This window comes from Lontra canadensis, unplaced genomic scaffold, assembly GCF_010015895.1.
Source record: "Lontra canadensis isolate GAN:19392208 unplaced genomic scaffold, GSC_riverotter_1.0 scaffold60, whole genome shotgun sequence".
NCBI lineage: Eukaryota > Metazoa > Chordata > Mammalia > Carnivora > Mustelidae > Lontra > Lontra canadensis.
In genome coordinates this window covers 1,505,939-1,519,624 of record NW_022631054.1, presented here as the reverse complement: position 1 = coordinate 1,519,624, position 13,686 = coordinate 1,505,939, and the positions used below count along the sequence as shown (strand labels likewise).

Genomic DNA, 13,686 nt, shown 5'->3' with positions numbered 1-13,686 from the left:
TTCCTGTCTTTCTTTCTTTCTTCTTTCCTCTGAAGATGTTGAGATTCAGAAAGCAGACCCTTGCTGGATCCTTTCCGCCCCCCACCCCTCTGTGTTTCCCCCTTTGCTCTCACCTGGCTCCTTTCCTCACACTCCCTAGTGTGCAAACAGGCTCGGGTTTGTCTCAGGTCCTCCCCCATCCAGCTCCTGGCCTGCCTCCTGCACTGCCTCCTTTATCTCTTAAGAGGCAAACTCTTCAAAAGAATCATCTCTGCTTGTGTCTACTTCCTCGCCTCCTGTTCACACTCAGACCACAGATACCTGGGTTCTGCCTGCAGGCTTCCGCCAGAGACCCCAGCAAACTCCTGGTTGCCACACAAAATGGCACTTCCCATGTTTTATCCCACTGTACCTCTTGATCACTCCCTCCATCCTTGCCCTGCTTTTTCTCCTTGGTTTGCATGAAGTTACTCCCCTCCAGTTCTCCTGCTTCTTCTGTGACTTCACAGCTTCCTTGTTAAGCCCCGCCTTCCTTGGCCAGGCTCTACTGGGAGCCTTTTCTCTTCGTATCCACACTCCCTTCCTGGGCCCGCTCCTCTGCTCCGATGGCTTCACCTCAGTCTTAGAAACGGGACTCCATGCTACCACAGCCCAGACTGCCTTCTGAGCTGCGGGCTCTCCTATATAGCTGTTTGGGGTCTGGTGACTGACAGTGCCTCTGAGGCAGCATGTATAAAACTGAGCCTATAACTTGCCCCCGCCCCAGAAGAGCTCTCTCCTGACCCCCGGGGAGTGCCACCTTCATGCAGCTGCTGCTTCCATTAGTGAGCAAGGCCTGGACCCTCACATCTGCCCTTCTCCTCCAGCGTCCAAGCTACTGTGCTGTTGAAACTCTCACTACTTACCCTCCAAACTACTCCCATAGTCTCCTGACTGGTTCCTCAGCCCCCATCTTCCCCTCATGCCAGCCTCTTCTTGAGTTAGCTGTAGCGGTGATCTTGTCATGTGAAAATGCTAAAACAACCACCTCAGCTTCCATGGGAACATGCAATAACATGCTACTCAGCCACAAAAAGGAGTGAACGACTGATACAGGCAACACGGCTGACTTTCGAAGATATCACACTGAGCAGAAGAAGACGGCCCCAAAAGAGCCCATAATGTAGGATCCCACTTACGTGAAATTTTGGGATGAGCGAAATGAATCAATGGTGATAAAAATCAGTTCAGTAGTGACTTCTGGGGAAGACTGACTGGGAAGGGGAGCATTTGGGGATGGTGGGAATGGCCTGGATCTTGCTATGCGTGTGTCAAGACCCATAGGTGATAATTTATGAGCTGATCATTTCATGGTGTATAAGTCATACCTCTATTTGAAAACAAACACACAAACAAATGGATCTCTTATTTTAAAGTCCTGTTGTGGCTTCCTCTTCCTATAAACTCAGAACTTTGGTTTTTCAGTCCAAGCAATCTGGCCGCTGCCTCCCTCTCCACCCAGTCCCCCCGACCCCATCCTAACCCCTGAGCTCCAGCCAGCCTGAGCTGCTCACAGCTTCAAGACTATTCCTTGCCCTTGTGATCTCGCCTCTGTGGCTTCCTTCATGGAGACTTCCTTTTCCCTCCTTGTCCAACCATCAGGGGTCTCTGCACTTCCCAAAACTTGACACCAAGTTGGCCTCCATGAAAGTCTCATTTCCTCCTCCCCGAGGAACTTTGTGCTGTGATCCCATGTGCCCGCACAGACTTTGTACTTTGCTTTGCTGTCTTCATACCCGTCACTGCCTTCAGCCCCATCGCCATCTTGAAGGTGTGGCGTCGGACATAGCCCTGTGTCCTGAGCACCTTGCAAGCACCTGGTACATTGAGCACACTCAGATGAAATGTGATGACTGAAGGAAGACAGAGATAGACAAGGCAGTTAGGAAGTGCCTCAGCAGGTGACCCCATTGTGAGGGTGCCATGGAGGAAGGAGACCAGTATATATCCGGCTCCCCTACCAGATCCCTCCCCCAGATCCCCATCCCATCTCCCTGCCAGCCCTACCCACTTTGTCCTAGAGATGTCACGGCCCCCTCTCTCTGCCACATGTCTCAGCTAAAGAGTGGAACTGCTGTCCCATTCGTAGTCCGGCCAGGTGGAGTATCCGAGGATGCCAACACATGGCTCAGCTCTGAAAAAGTTAGTGTCCCAGATCTGTTCTCAGCTCACATTCTATTGTTTTCGTGTTTGTACCCTTGACCCAGTATCCATGGCTTTGCTGGATGTGTACCTAAGAATGGAGTCGCTGCCTCATAGGGCCAGCATGTGTTCAGATCTAGTAGGTGAACAGCTTTCCAAAGGGGCCAAACAACTTTACCATCCTGCCAGCAGGCTCTGAGAGCTCCGGGGGCTCCACATTCTTGCCGGTCTTGGCATTTTCCATCATTTTCACTCTAGCCAAACCAGTGGGATCGATGATATTCAAGGACTCTAATACTCAATTTGCTAATTTCTTTATCCAGTTTTTTTTCCCCCATGAGCGTCAAGATAACTAAGAAAGAGGCACACCTGTGGGTGCCAGGAGTGGGGTGATAGCAGAATCTGAGAAGAGCTGGGAACTGGCACAGAGATGAGGGGACAGAGCCAGCTTCTTCATGAAAACAGACCCCTCCCCACCTGGGAATGGCCCCCTGGGTGACTCTTTCCCTCTTGGAAAAGGAGGTGCAGACTAACACAATCTAAAGACCAGTGGAAGCAGATAAGAGAGCTTACCTGCTCTGGCTGACTCTTTAGTATTTAGAATTGGCAACTTGTTTTTCCTTTTGTGCAGAGTGTAGTGAATTCAGACAACAGTATTGTATTATAATCTTCAAACTTGCTAAGAGACTAGACCTTTGGTATTCCGACCACTATAAAGAAGTGATAACTATGTGAGATGTGATAGAGGGACTACTTTTCACCACTATGGCAATCCTATTACAGGATAAAATGTATCCAATCAACAAGTTGCACACCTTAAATTTACACAATATTCTATGTCAAATGTATCTCAATTAAAAATACTTTTTTTCAGAAAGAGGGGTGTTGGGTTTTCAGCTCTAGCTTTCTGGGCATTGGCTTTAGTGCCCAGAAGAAGACCAGTCTTCTCTGCCCCCAGGCCTGGTTTATCCACATCCTGGCCTGACTGGGAGACCATCGGGGCTTCCAGCTCTCCCTCCCACCGGGAAGAATCAGGAGCCAGGCGCCAGTGGGGTGGAGGGCTCGCTGTCTGGGAGGCCCCCTCCCCCGATTGAGCCTAAGGCCCAGCAAGAGCCTTTTCTGACCTTAGTGGGGTGGGGGCGGGATGTTTTTGTTCCCCAGCTTTAACTTGGAGCCTGGCTATGACTTCCTCCATATCTACGACGGACGGGACTCTCTCAGCCCTCTCATAGGAAGCTTCTATGGCTCTCAGCTTCCCGGCCGCATTGAAAGCAGCAGCAACAGCCTCTTCCTGGCCTTCCGCAGTGATGCATCCGTGAGCAGCGCAGGCTTCGCCATCGACTACACAGGTAGGACCCTGGCACCCAAGCGTAGGGAGGGCAGGGCCAGGCAGACCTGGCGGAGGGGAGGAACCTCGAGGAGGGCAAGGGTGGGGTCACCAGCAGAGCCCCTCCCAGCCCTGTGGCCCTTCAGGTGGCCTAGTCTTTCCTTCCCATGTGCCCCAGGCCTGGGAGACCGCGGGGGCCGGCACTCTACTCGCACCTTGTTTCTATTGCCACATCCCTGCTCCTCTTCTGTCCTTTTCCTGTGAGGGTCAGTCCTCGCAAGCTGAAGCAGAGCAGTCAAGGCAGGACTCAGCACAGGTTTCTTCATATTTTAGGCTTGTGAGGCATCCGGCCTCTGTCCCCACCACGCAGGGCTGCCACTGCAGCACTCAAGTGGCCCAAGACAGACTGTGAAGGAATGGGTACAGCCACACTCCCATAAACATCTCCCTCTAGACACACACAGTCTAGATGACCAGTGAACTGCATCCCGGGCTCACATTCTGTACTTTGCAGCCATGTGGCCTTGGACAGTCCCCTGAACCTCTCAAAGCCTCCATTTCCTCATCACAAAATGCTGGTAGGCTGATCCCTGCCTCACAGACACGTGAGGATCCGTGACCCTGAGCTTCAGAGCCCTTGGTCTGGCACCTGGCACATAGCAGGTGCTCCATAATTTTCCGACAGCAAGAGTAAGAGAGGCTCCAGGCTCCCAGCTGCTCCGAGTGCTTCTACCCTGTTATTCTCTGGGTGACCTTTTCTTCTTCCCTAATTATCCCAGATGCCATCATGCAAATCCTAGCCCCACTTCTTGCTTGATTTGTGCGCTTGGCAAGTTATTATCTCTTGGAACCCGTCCCTCCATCTATAAAGTGGTGGTAATAATAATTATGCTGCAGAAGGTTAAAATTAAAAGATATTTTATACCTACATATTATATGTAGGAGTACAATGCCCAGTAGGTGCTAAACACTCTACAGATACTCTAGAGATGATTGATTTTGTTATTGGCACGCTAACCCAAGTTCACCCGGGCCTCATCAGCCTGTGTGGACAAATGGGGTCATATTACCCGTTAAAATTAAAAAGTTTCTGGCTCATGGTCCCCACTTGCATAGTGTCGGACCTCAGCAACCTTTTAAAGGGTTCCTTAATTAAATATTTCTGGCAACTGCTGGGAATGTCTCACATACACTCCCAAATAATACCAATCATAACAAGAGCTAACTTAGCATCCATCCACTGCCAGCATGGTCCTAAGTACTTCACATCCATCAACACATCGAGATCCTCAAAATTACTGACTGCCTGCTCTTTTGTCAGATAAAGTTCTAGAAGAAACTTAGTGCACAAAATAGAAAATGTCTTGCCATGGTCTTCTCTCCTCGTGGGGCTGGCCTGGATAATGGATATTTTGCCAACCTCTCTTTTTCCAGACACCTGCCGTCTGTCAGTAAATCTTCTGTTCCCAAACCCTTCTGCATGCACTGGTGTCAGAATAAATATGGTCACATAGTGTGGAATTCTAGGGGAGGCATGACTTAGACTCAGACCAGGACCCATCACTCTGCCACTGCCATCTCCACTGCTATATTATCATCTTCACTTTTCTTACTGTTCACCCTTTCCATTGCACGCATAGAAGTACCCTAAGTTCCCTGCCCCCTGGCCATTCTGTTGCAGCCTTGCAAAACAACACCCTGTGTCACACCCAAACTCAAGTGGCTGAAAATGACCAGAAAGGGTCACACAAGCATGGCACTTGGATCCACCACAAGTGATGGCTTTTAACCCTGGCCTTAGCCACCTCCAGCTTGTCCCAGCTGGGGACTTCTCCCTGGAGGAGATTCCAAAATGTCACCCCAGAAGTCACCCCTTCCAGCTTCTTCACAAAAGGACTTCAGCTCATTGTCCCTGGATGCAATAAGTTCAAGGGTTCACAGCATCCTGGCTGCAGCCACCTCTTCCCCAGTCCCGTCCACTGAAAACACAGGCTAGAGCCACACTTCCGGGCCCTCTTTCCCAAAGAAGCCTTCCCACTTCCAGCTGTTGGCCCAAGACTGCACCTGGATGGGTCCCCAGCTCTAAAACACACCCTCAGGGAGTAAGGCCTTCCAGGCAGCCATCTGAGCCAGCCAAGTGACTGAAGGAGGCAAGTTACAAGGAAAGAGGAAAGGGGATGCCAGCCAGTGCACCCTCTGCCACCTTGTTGGCATCTATGGTTCAAGCACCAAGATAAATGTGCCTGTCTGGGGTGGGAGGTGCCTGGTGAGGCCTGAGGCAGACTTCCTTTCTTCCTTCTCAGATAGCATACTCCCTAATATCAGTCATCTCACTGCTATGGCCCTAGCCTCTGGTCAGGCAGCCAATTTTATGGGACCCAGGGACCCTCTGCCTTGCCCCCATGGTCTCCTTCTTCCCATCTCAGGATCCCTGGATTCCTGGAATGGGTCCACTCTGTTACCAGATCCCATGGCCTCAGTGATATCCCCGCCATGCTCAATATCTTTATGGGGTAGCCTTCATCGCTTATGAACTGTGCGACCTTAAGCAAGCCCTTTCCATTCTCTGAGCATCCCTGCCTCACTCATCAAAGAAGGACAGAGCACTGGGTGAAAGAGCTGGTGTGGGATAGGAAACAGACACAACCCCCAGCACAAGGCCCAACACCAGGAGCTACTTGGCGCACACATTGATCCACATTCTCCATCTGTTGCCTTCTTTCCTGAGAAATGGATATTTCATGTGTTCTGCTCTCGTTTGGAAGAGAGAAGAGTTTGAAACCCTCCTCATGGGGCTAGCCCTGTCGAATGCAGTACATTTTCTGTTTACTGAAGATACAAAGTGTGAGATGATGTTTTGCACACACCTGAGTGTGAAATGTTTATAGCATGAATATGTATGGCATGTGTGTGTGTGTCCTATATATGTCTCCGACCCATGGCAAATATGCTGCATGAGTCCACAGAGCACCATACACTGAGATGCAGCCCATCAGGACCAGCACACTGAGGGAGGTCTGGATCCTCAGGAAGAGAATCATTGGTCTCATCCAGGTAGATGCCATCTTATGTTCAGAGGCAGAATGCTGTCTTGTCTTTTGTCCAGGAGCCCTGGATCTCCTCGAATGTTGAGTATCTGGGTCTCCCGGGAGCTGTGGCTTCAAGTGTCCTGGTTTGGGAGATGAGGGAAGTGATATAGAGACATGTTGCCAGATTCTGCTGGGCTTAGTCCAGTGAAGACCATGGTCTGAGGTCAACCCCTCCTCTGACTGGAGACATATAGCCCAGGGCCTTTCCCCACATCCTGCCGAATTCCCAAACAGGAAGCAGAAACAGTGTGGTTGCAACTGACTCAGGGGTCATTTAGTTTCAAATCAAGAGATCCACTCATAATTTATTATAAAAATGCAAAAAAACAAAACATGTTCAAACAAACTTGAGACAAAACTTTCTTATAAGAAAATTAATGGCCAAAATAATTTAAGATAAGAGAGGTTCTATATCTTAACAGTACACATAACAAAAATTCCCTTTCACTTAACACAAAAAGGGAACATCTTTTAAAAGACAAGAGCTCAAGGGGAGGAAGCATAAACATCCAAGGGACTGAAATCAGGAAGGAAGAGTCGAAGGTTGAGATTACCTCTATCTCCAGGACCACTTGGTCTCCTTCCTGCTTTTTCCTGAGCATCTGCTACATTCTCTTCTCTCTATAGATGCATGTTTGTTGCTTCTGCTAGGACAAGTATGGTGGCCTCACTTTTGACCCTGAATCACTTCCCAGTCTAGGTCACAATTCTAAATCCCAAAGAACCGTAAGACTGACCAGGATTCAGGCAAGCATCCTCTGAACATTGCCATGGAATTAGGCTTTTTCATTAGGGCCAAGGGCAAGTCATGCAGTTTTACTCTTTTGTTCACTCAATAAGTATTTACTTAGCACCTTCTATATGCCAGACACTGTTATAGGGGCTGAAAACAAAGCGGGGGAAAAAAAAACAAAGTTCCTGCCTCCATGGACTTCACATCCTCAGTACAATCAGATGGATAGACATTTCTGTTACCTGTAAGTCTTGGAGGTTCACCTACTTAGAAGACAGTGATGGGCAAGGTTGTAGGTGTCTCTGTCCAGTTGCACCTGGAAGGTGGTTGTGGTGTCTAAGTCATTCTAGACAGGTCTTCTAGATGATTCTGAATGCAACTGTGTCATTTGTGGACTTCTATAAAACCATGCTCTGAGGCATTCTCATCTGAATTCAGCTACCTGGGTAGCGTTACCCTTTGCTGGAAGGAAAAAATAGGAAATAAGGAGGATCCTGGTTTTTTATATAATTACTAAAAATGAGACCCAGAGAGACTTAGTGTCTTTCTCCAAGCCAAAAACATCAGAAGAATGGGTATGTGGGTGGGGGGGACTTTCTTATCATCTTCCATCAGGCGTGGTGGCCTCCTCCTCCTGAGACAGGCTAGGACATCCATGCATGAGTGTAGAGACCATTCATCCATTCAACAAATGCTATTGAGCTCCCACTTCCTGCCATGCCCTATCCTGAATATGGAGGCTGCAGTGGTGAGCACAGTGGTCATGGCCCCCACCCTAAGGTAACTTCAAGGTGAGTGAGGGAAATAGTACATAAGTAGACCAGCAAGGAGTTAGAAGCAGGTATTAGGAAAGAGAAAGCTGCTATGAGAAAGAAAAATGGGAAGTCAACCATAGAATGGCAGTTGGTGAAGGTGAGGACCTCGCCCAGTGGGTGATATTTAAACAGAGACCTCAAGGTTGAGAAGAACCCCACTGTGTGAGAACAGGCCTGGGGAGTGTTGCAGACAGAGGGAGTTTGAAAAAGTTCAGAAGAAGAGCTTGAAACCTGTGGTAGAGAATCTGAAATAACTCAGGAAAGGCCCAGGTCAGCTTCTACCAGAAGGTACTAAACAGTACCTATTTTCTCTTTCAAACCCTTGAATGTAACATTATGGGCCAAGGAGTTACAACAAGATTTCCACACCTGCTGCCCCTACCACCACTACCACCACCCACCACTTCCATGGGTCTTTCTTCCTTAAATTCAAATTAGAAATATATTCATGGTTGCCTATTTTAAAAGTAGCATGTGTTTTTTGGAAAAATTCAAGCAATATATAGAAGCACATAAGATGTACTCTAAAAATATAACACCTCCCACTACTACCATCCCCTGAAGTATCATTATTAATGATTTTTTATCTCATTCCAGATATTTTATGTGAATAAAAGGTGTGAATTCTAGAACAAGGGTTAGCAAACTTTTTCTGTAAGGGACCAGACAATAGTTAGGCTGGGCAGGCCAGAGCTCTCTGTTACATCTGCTCAACTCTGCTCTTGTGATACTAACATCCATAGGCAGTATTTAAACAGATGGGTATGGCTGTATTCCAATAAAACTTTATTAAAACTTTATAAAAAACAGTCAGTGAGACTGTGGGCTATAGTTTGCTGATCTCTGTTCCATGTGAATAGAGATCATACCATCTGTACTAATATGTCATATGGGTTTGTTTTTACTTTGTTTTGGTTTTTGTCCAATGATTGATCTTGGTCGTCTTTCCATATTTGTATTCAAAGACTTTTGCAATTCTTTTTAAAGCCTGCTTGTATTTCAGTGAATGGCTGTAATCCAGCCTTATTAACCAGTTCCTTACTGCTTGGGTGTGTGGATTGCTATTTTCAGTGTCTTGCTATTACAGTGTTTAGAAATGTTCCTTATCTATTAGGACAAAAAGAAGCTGATTCTTTTATTATTCTTGTTTTAGAGGGCATGGTTTTTATTTACTATTATCCCAATGACGTATATCATTCACATCTGAGCTCTGGTCTGGCTGACTAAAGACCTGATTTTTGTCTTAATTCTACTTCTTCCCAGCTGAATGGCCTGGGAAACTCATTTAGCCTCTCTGATCACCACATTTCTCATCTGTAACCTGAATAGGAACACACCTGGCCCGGTCTGCTTCAGAGGCCTTTGTGAGGCACAAATGAGATAACAGATTGGAAGGTACTTTGAAAATTATAACGTGATATCTCTCTGTAAGGGGCTATCATCATTATCATTACCCTTGTCATTTTCATTAATGGGATAATGTTTGGAATGATGAGCTCTTCTTGCTCTGACATGTGAGTAACTATAAAATACAGTCTGTATTTGGAATTGCTGATGTGATTGTGGATTTGCCAAGTCCTGAGGTGTTCAGCCAATCAATTCAGCATTCATTTGTTAAGCATCCATTATGTGCCAAACAGAGCAAGTTCTAATACCAAGTACTGTGATAATTGCCAGGGTTATGAAGAGAATAGATGATGGTCCCGTCCTTTAGGAGTCCAGAATCCACTGGAAAAAAATACACTTAACCAACCTACCAAGATAATGTCACACATGCTATATAATTCAGGAAATAAAAACAGAATTTTGCCAGACAGAAGGCAAAGTTCAGGAAACTTGTTCAAAAGACAGTGGCATTAAAAATTATAGGAGTTTTTGCCATACAGAGAAGGGAAGAAAGGACTTTCTGATGGTGTGAAGTTCTGGGACGGACATGCCCAGCTGTTACCCAAAATCACAGCTTCTTCTATGAGGTAGAAGTTTGTTCTCCTTCTCATAAAAGAAATTTAGAGATTGTCATCCTGGGATGATGAGGTGACCCCCATCCCCACTGCTCTTGTCTTTCTGTCCTACCATGCTGAGACATGGCTCCCATTGTCATGGCTATCTCAGGATCCAAGATGGTGACTGGAGTTCCGGCCATCATGTCTGAGTTCAGACTGGGGGAAGGAGGAAAGAAGGAATAAAGGGCCAATGAGCATTCTCTTAGCTGAGTCACTTTCTCTTAAGCAGTCTTTCTTGAAGTCCCAAATTTATCCATTTAAGAAATATTTATTGAGTGCCTACCATGTACCAGGCACCAGACTAGAACAGTAGATAAAACTGGATAACTGCTTCATGGAACCTACATTCTCTCGTAGGGAGATAGAAAAAAACTGGGTAAATATATAGTACATGAGATAGAACTGATGCCAGTACAGAGAAAGGTGACCGAGAGTGGTGGGGAGAGGAATATCAAAAATTTAAGTAGCTGGTCAAGGAAGTGTCTCTGAGAAGAGGACACTGTATTAAATCCTGAAAGAGATGAGAGAGAGTGAGAGCATGTGGATGGAGGAATGTTCCATGCACAGAGGCCACTGTGGTTGGAGCAAAGTTAACAAAGGGATGATAGGAGTTGAGATCAAGATCATAGAGGGGTAGGGATTAGGGATAGAAGTTGCAGAGCTTGTAGGCCTGTAAGGATTTGGGCTTACACTCTGAGGAGGACAGGAAACTCTCTGACTTAACTGTGTTTGCATCTCTTTGGCCAGATGTAGCTGCTTGGAGGTCAGAATGTATAGATTTTAGCTGGTACCTTGGTACTCTGGACAAAATCTTGTTTCTATTATTTAAGAACAAAGAGGGGAAATGGATATTGGGGGCCACAGCTAGTCATCATCCCCTTACAAGCTGTCAACCTAGTCCTAAGTTACCTAATTTCTTGGAACTTCAAATTAGGTTTGACCTGTTGTCACTTGTTAAAAGGACAGATGAATTATATGATGGTGACAGTTCCTTGTGTCTCTGTGACTCTCAGATGGGTCACCCAATGGCCAGTTGTATTCTGGCCAGAGCCAGTGGGCTTCAAGAGAAGACAGATTTGGGGCGCCTGGGTGGCTCAGTGGGTTAAGCCTCTGCCTTCGGCTCAGGTCATGGTCCTGGGATCGAGCCCCGCATCGGGCTCTCTGCTCATCGGGGAGCCTGCTTCCTCCTCTCTCTCTCTGCCTGCCTGTCTGCCTACTTGTGATCTCTATCTGTCAAATAAATAAATAAAATATTAAAAAAAAAAGAGAGAAGACAGATTTGATGAGGGGTTAAAGGTGACACAGCACAGGGTACATAAGGAAGCCACTGAGGGGTTGTCTGCTAGACGAGGGACATTTTCTGGGTCCCAGCTGAATTTAAACGCAATAGCATATCTGGGACTACTGTACCCTTAGCTATCAGCAAAGACAAAGAGCAGGGCCATCATAAGGGCTCCAGTGCAAGAGCGGCTGGACTTGGCAGGACCCTGGACTCTCAGAGCCCCATCCCATCAGTCAGTGAGCTGACTGGCAGCTGAGCAGCACCCCCAAGCAGTGGCAGCCTCAGAAAGGTGGCCTAAAAGATGCCCAAGTGACAAGGACAGCCTCAGCAAAATTCCTCAGCTATTCATCTCTGAACTCTGATCCCTTCTATTCTGGCTCTTTCTTCTTAAATCTGCTATTTGAACTTCTGAGTCCTCCTGTAAGGGCTGCTGGCAACTTTTTGTGAGCCCCAATCTCCAGACCTCCCTGTAGGGTAGCCTCCAGGAGCCAAATGGAGCCCTGACACCCAGTGGCATGTCCCTCACCCTGCCCAGCCTCAGCTGTGTCCTGACGTTGTCTAGCCATGACCCCAATGGTCTTTGGACAAGTGGTCTTTTGGATGAGGAAAAGGAGCAATGGGTGCATGTGAACACTGGCTCCCAGGATCTGCTCAGGATTTCCAGCTAATGGTGAGGGAGGCTGCAGAGTACCCTCCTCCAGAGATACCCTTCTCCCAACTAGTGCACTCAGCTGCTCAGGCAGCACCAAGTTCAGTCTCACCCAGCGTAGAGAGGCAGAGTAGGGGTCTGTTAGGCACCTCATGGAATGCCTAATTGGGAAGACATATATGCAGTGAAAATCAAGTGGAAAAGCACTACTGTTTTAATAAATTAGCAAGCACCCAATACCCCAGTGCGTAATCCTGGAAAACTATTTAACCCTAGAAAGCTGAGGGCTTGAAGTGGGGTTTCCTACTTCCTTCCTAAATCTATGTATTGGTACCCATGCACTCAGAAGTCCCTCCCAGGTATGGATATGAGAGCAGGCAACTTCTCTTGGAGAGGAATGAGTCAAGGAATGACAAAAGGCCCTCAGTGTTTGGCTGTGACTCGCTCCTTTGTGGGTCAGGGCAAGAATGTGGGAGAAGAAGGAAAATTTCATTCTCCAGGATGACGGCGAACCCTAGATTTAGAGAAGTTTTCAGACCTAAAGGAAGGGCCTCCAATCCCAAATCTCCATATGCTCTGTGGCTAATTCGAGTCAGAGTCTTTTCTTGGGTGCACCATGGACTTAGGTCACTAATGAGTCCTGTGCGTGCGTGTGTGTGTGTGTGTGTGTGTGTGTGTGTGTGTGTGTGTGTTTCTTCTTTCTAGAAAACCCACGGGAGTCATGTTTTGATCCTGGTTCCATCAAGAATGGCACACGAGTGGGGTCTGACCTGAAGCTGGGCTCCTCCATCACCTACTACTGCCATGGGGGCTATGAGGTTGAAGGTGCCTCTACCCTCAGCTGTGTCCTGGGACCTGATGGGAAGCCGGGATGGAACAACCCCCGACCAGTGTGCACAGGTGGCAGAGTGGGGACGGGAAGGGGTTGGAGGGAGTGAGAGCATGCCAGCGGCAGAAGGGGCTATTGGCTGGGGGAAGGGAGAGGTGAGAAATGGCCCTCAAAGTGGGCCCCTTGTGTTCACTGTGAATGAGAGAGGCTGGTAATTTTACCAGCTGTACAGTCCCTATCAACATGCCCTCACTCTCAGATCACAGTGTTCCCACACCCACTCACAGGGGCCCCCAGACGTGCCACCAGCTCGTATGAGGGAGATGGGAGTTTAAAGGTGACCTGGACATGTTTCTGAGCCTAGGAAGAGTCACTGAGAGGTTGGATGTGTAAAACTAAGGCCAGTGGGGTCTGGCTCAGCCACGGGGCCCATGCAAGAGGCATGGGATAGAGTCTCAGAACTTCAGGAGCTTGGTGGCTATCTAAGTTGGAAAGCAAGGAGGCCCCTTTGCCCAGGGGAGAGGAGCTGGCACTCAGGGCCACCCCTTGTGGAACTGGGCACCATGGAAGGGAACAGAAGGTGGCTGGGTTGCATGTTGCTCCCAGTGGGGCTACTCTGGGATCTTCAGCTCTCTACTCATGAGACACTAACTGCATGGGGGAAGCCTCAGCCAGGGGCAGAAGATCAATCCCAGGCCCCTGTGCCTCTAGGGATTGATAAGAGTATTACTAGTTAGAGGGCAAGATCTGACTTGTGGCCTGGAGGGCCTTGGATGGCATCAGGGTGGGTTTTGGGCCA

General features: G+C 47.9%; 1 protein-coding gene across 1 annotated transcript in view; it reads left to right on the top strand.

Annotated features, from left to right (window-relative positions):
• The window catches only part of CSMD2 (CUB and Sushi multiple domains 2), a 593,647-nt gene that overhangs the window by 456,776 nt on the left and 123,185 nt on the right, over positions 1 to 13,686 (top strand). Inside the window, exons 29-30 of the mRNA XM_032877161.1 lie at positions 3,322 to 3,509; positions 12,764 to 12,958. Coding sequence (XP_032733052.1) covers positions 3,322 to 3,509; positions 12,764 to 12,958 — 383 coding nt within the window. The remainder of the gene's footprint in view (positions 1 to 3,321; positions 3,510 to 12,763; positions 12,959 to 13,686) is intronic.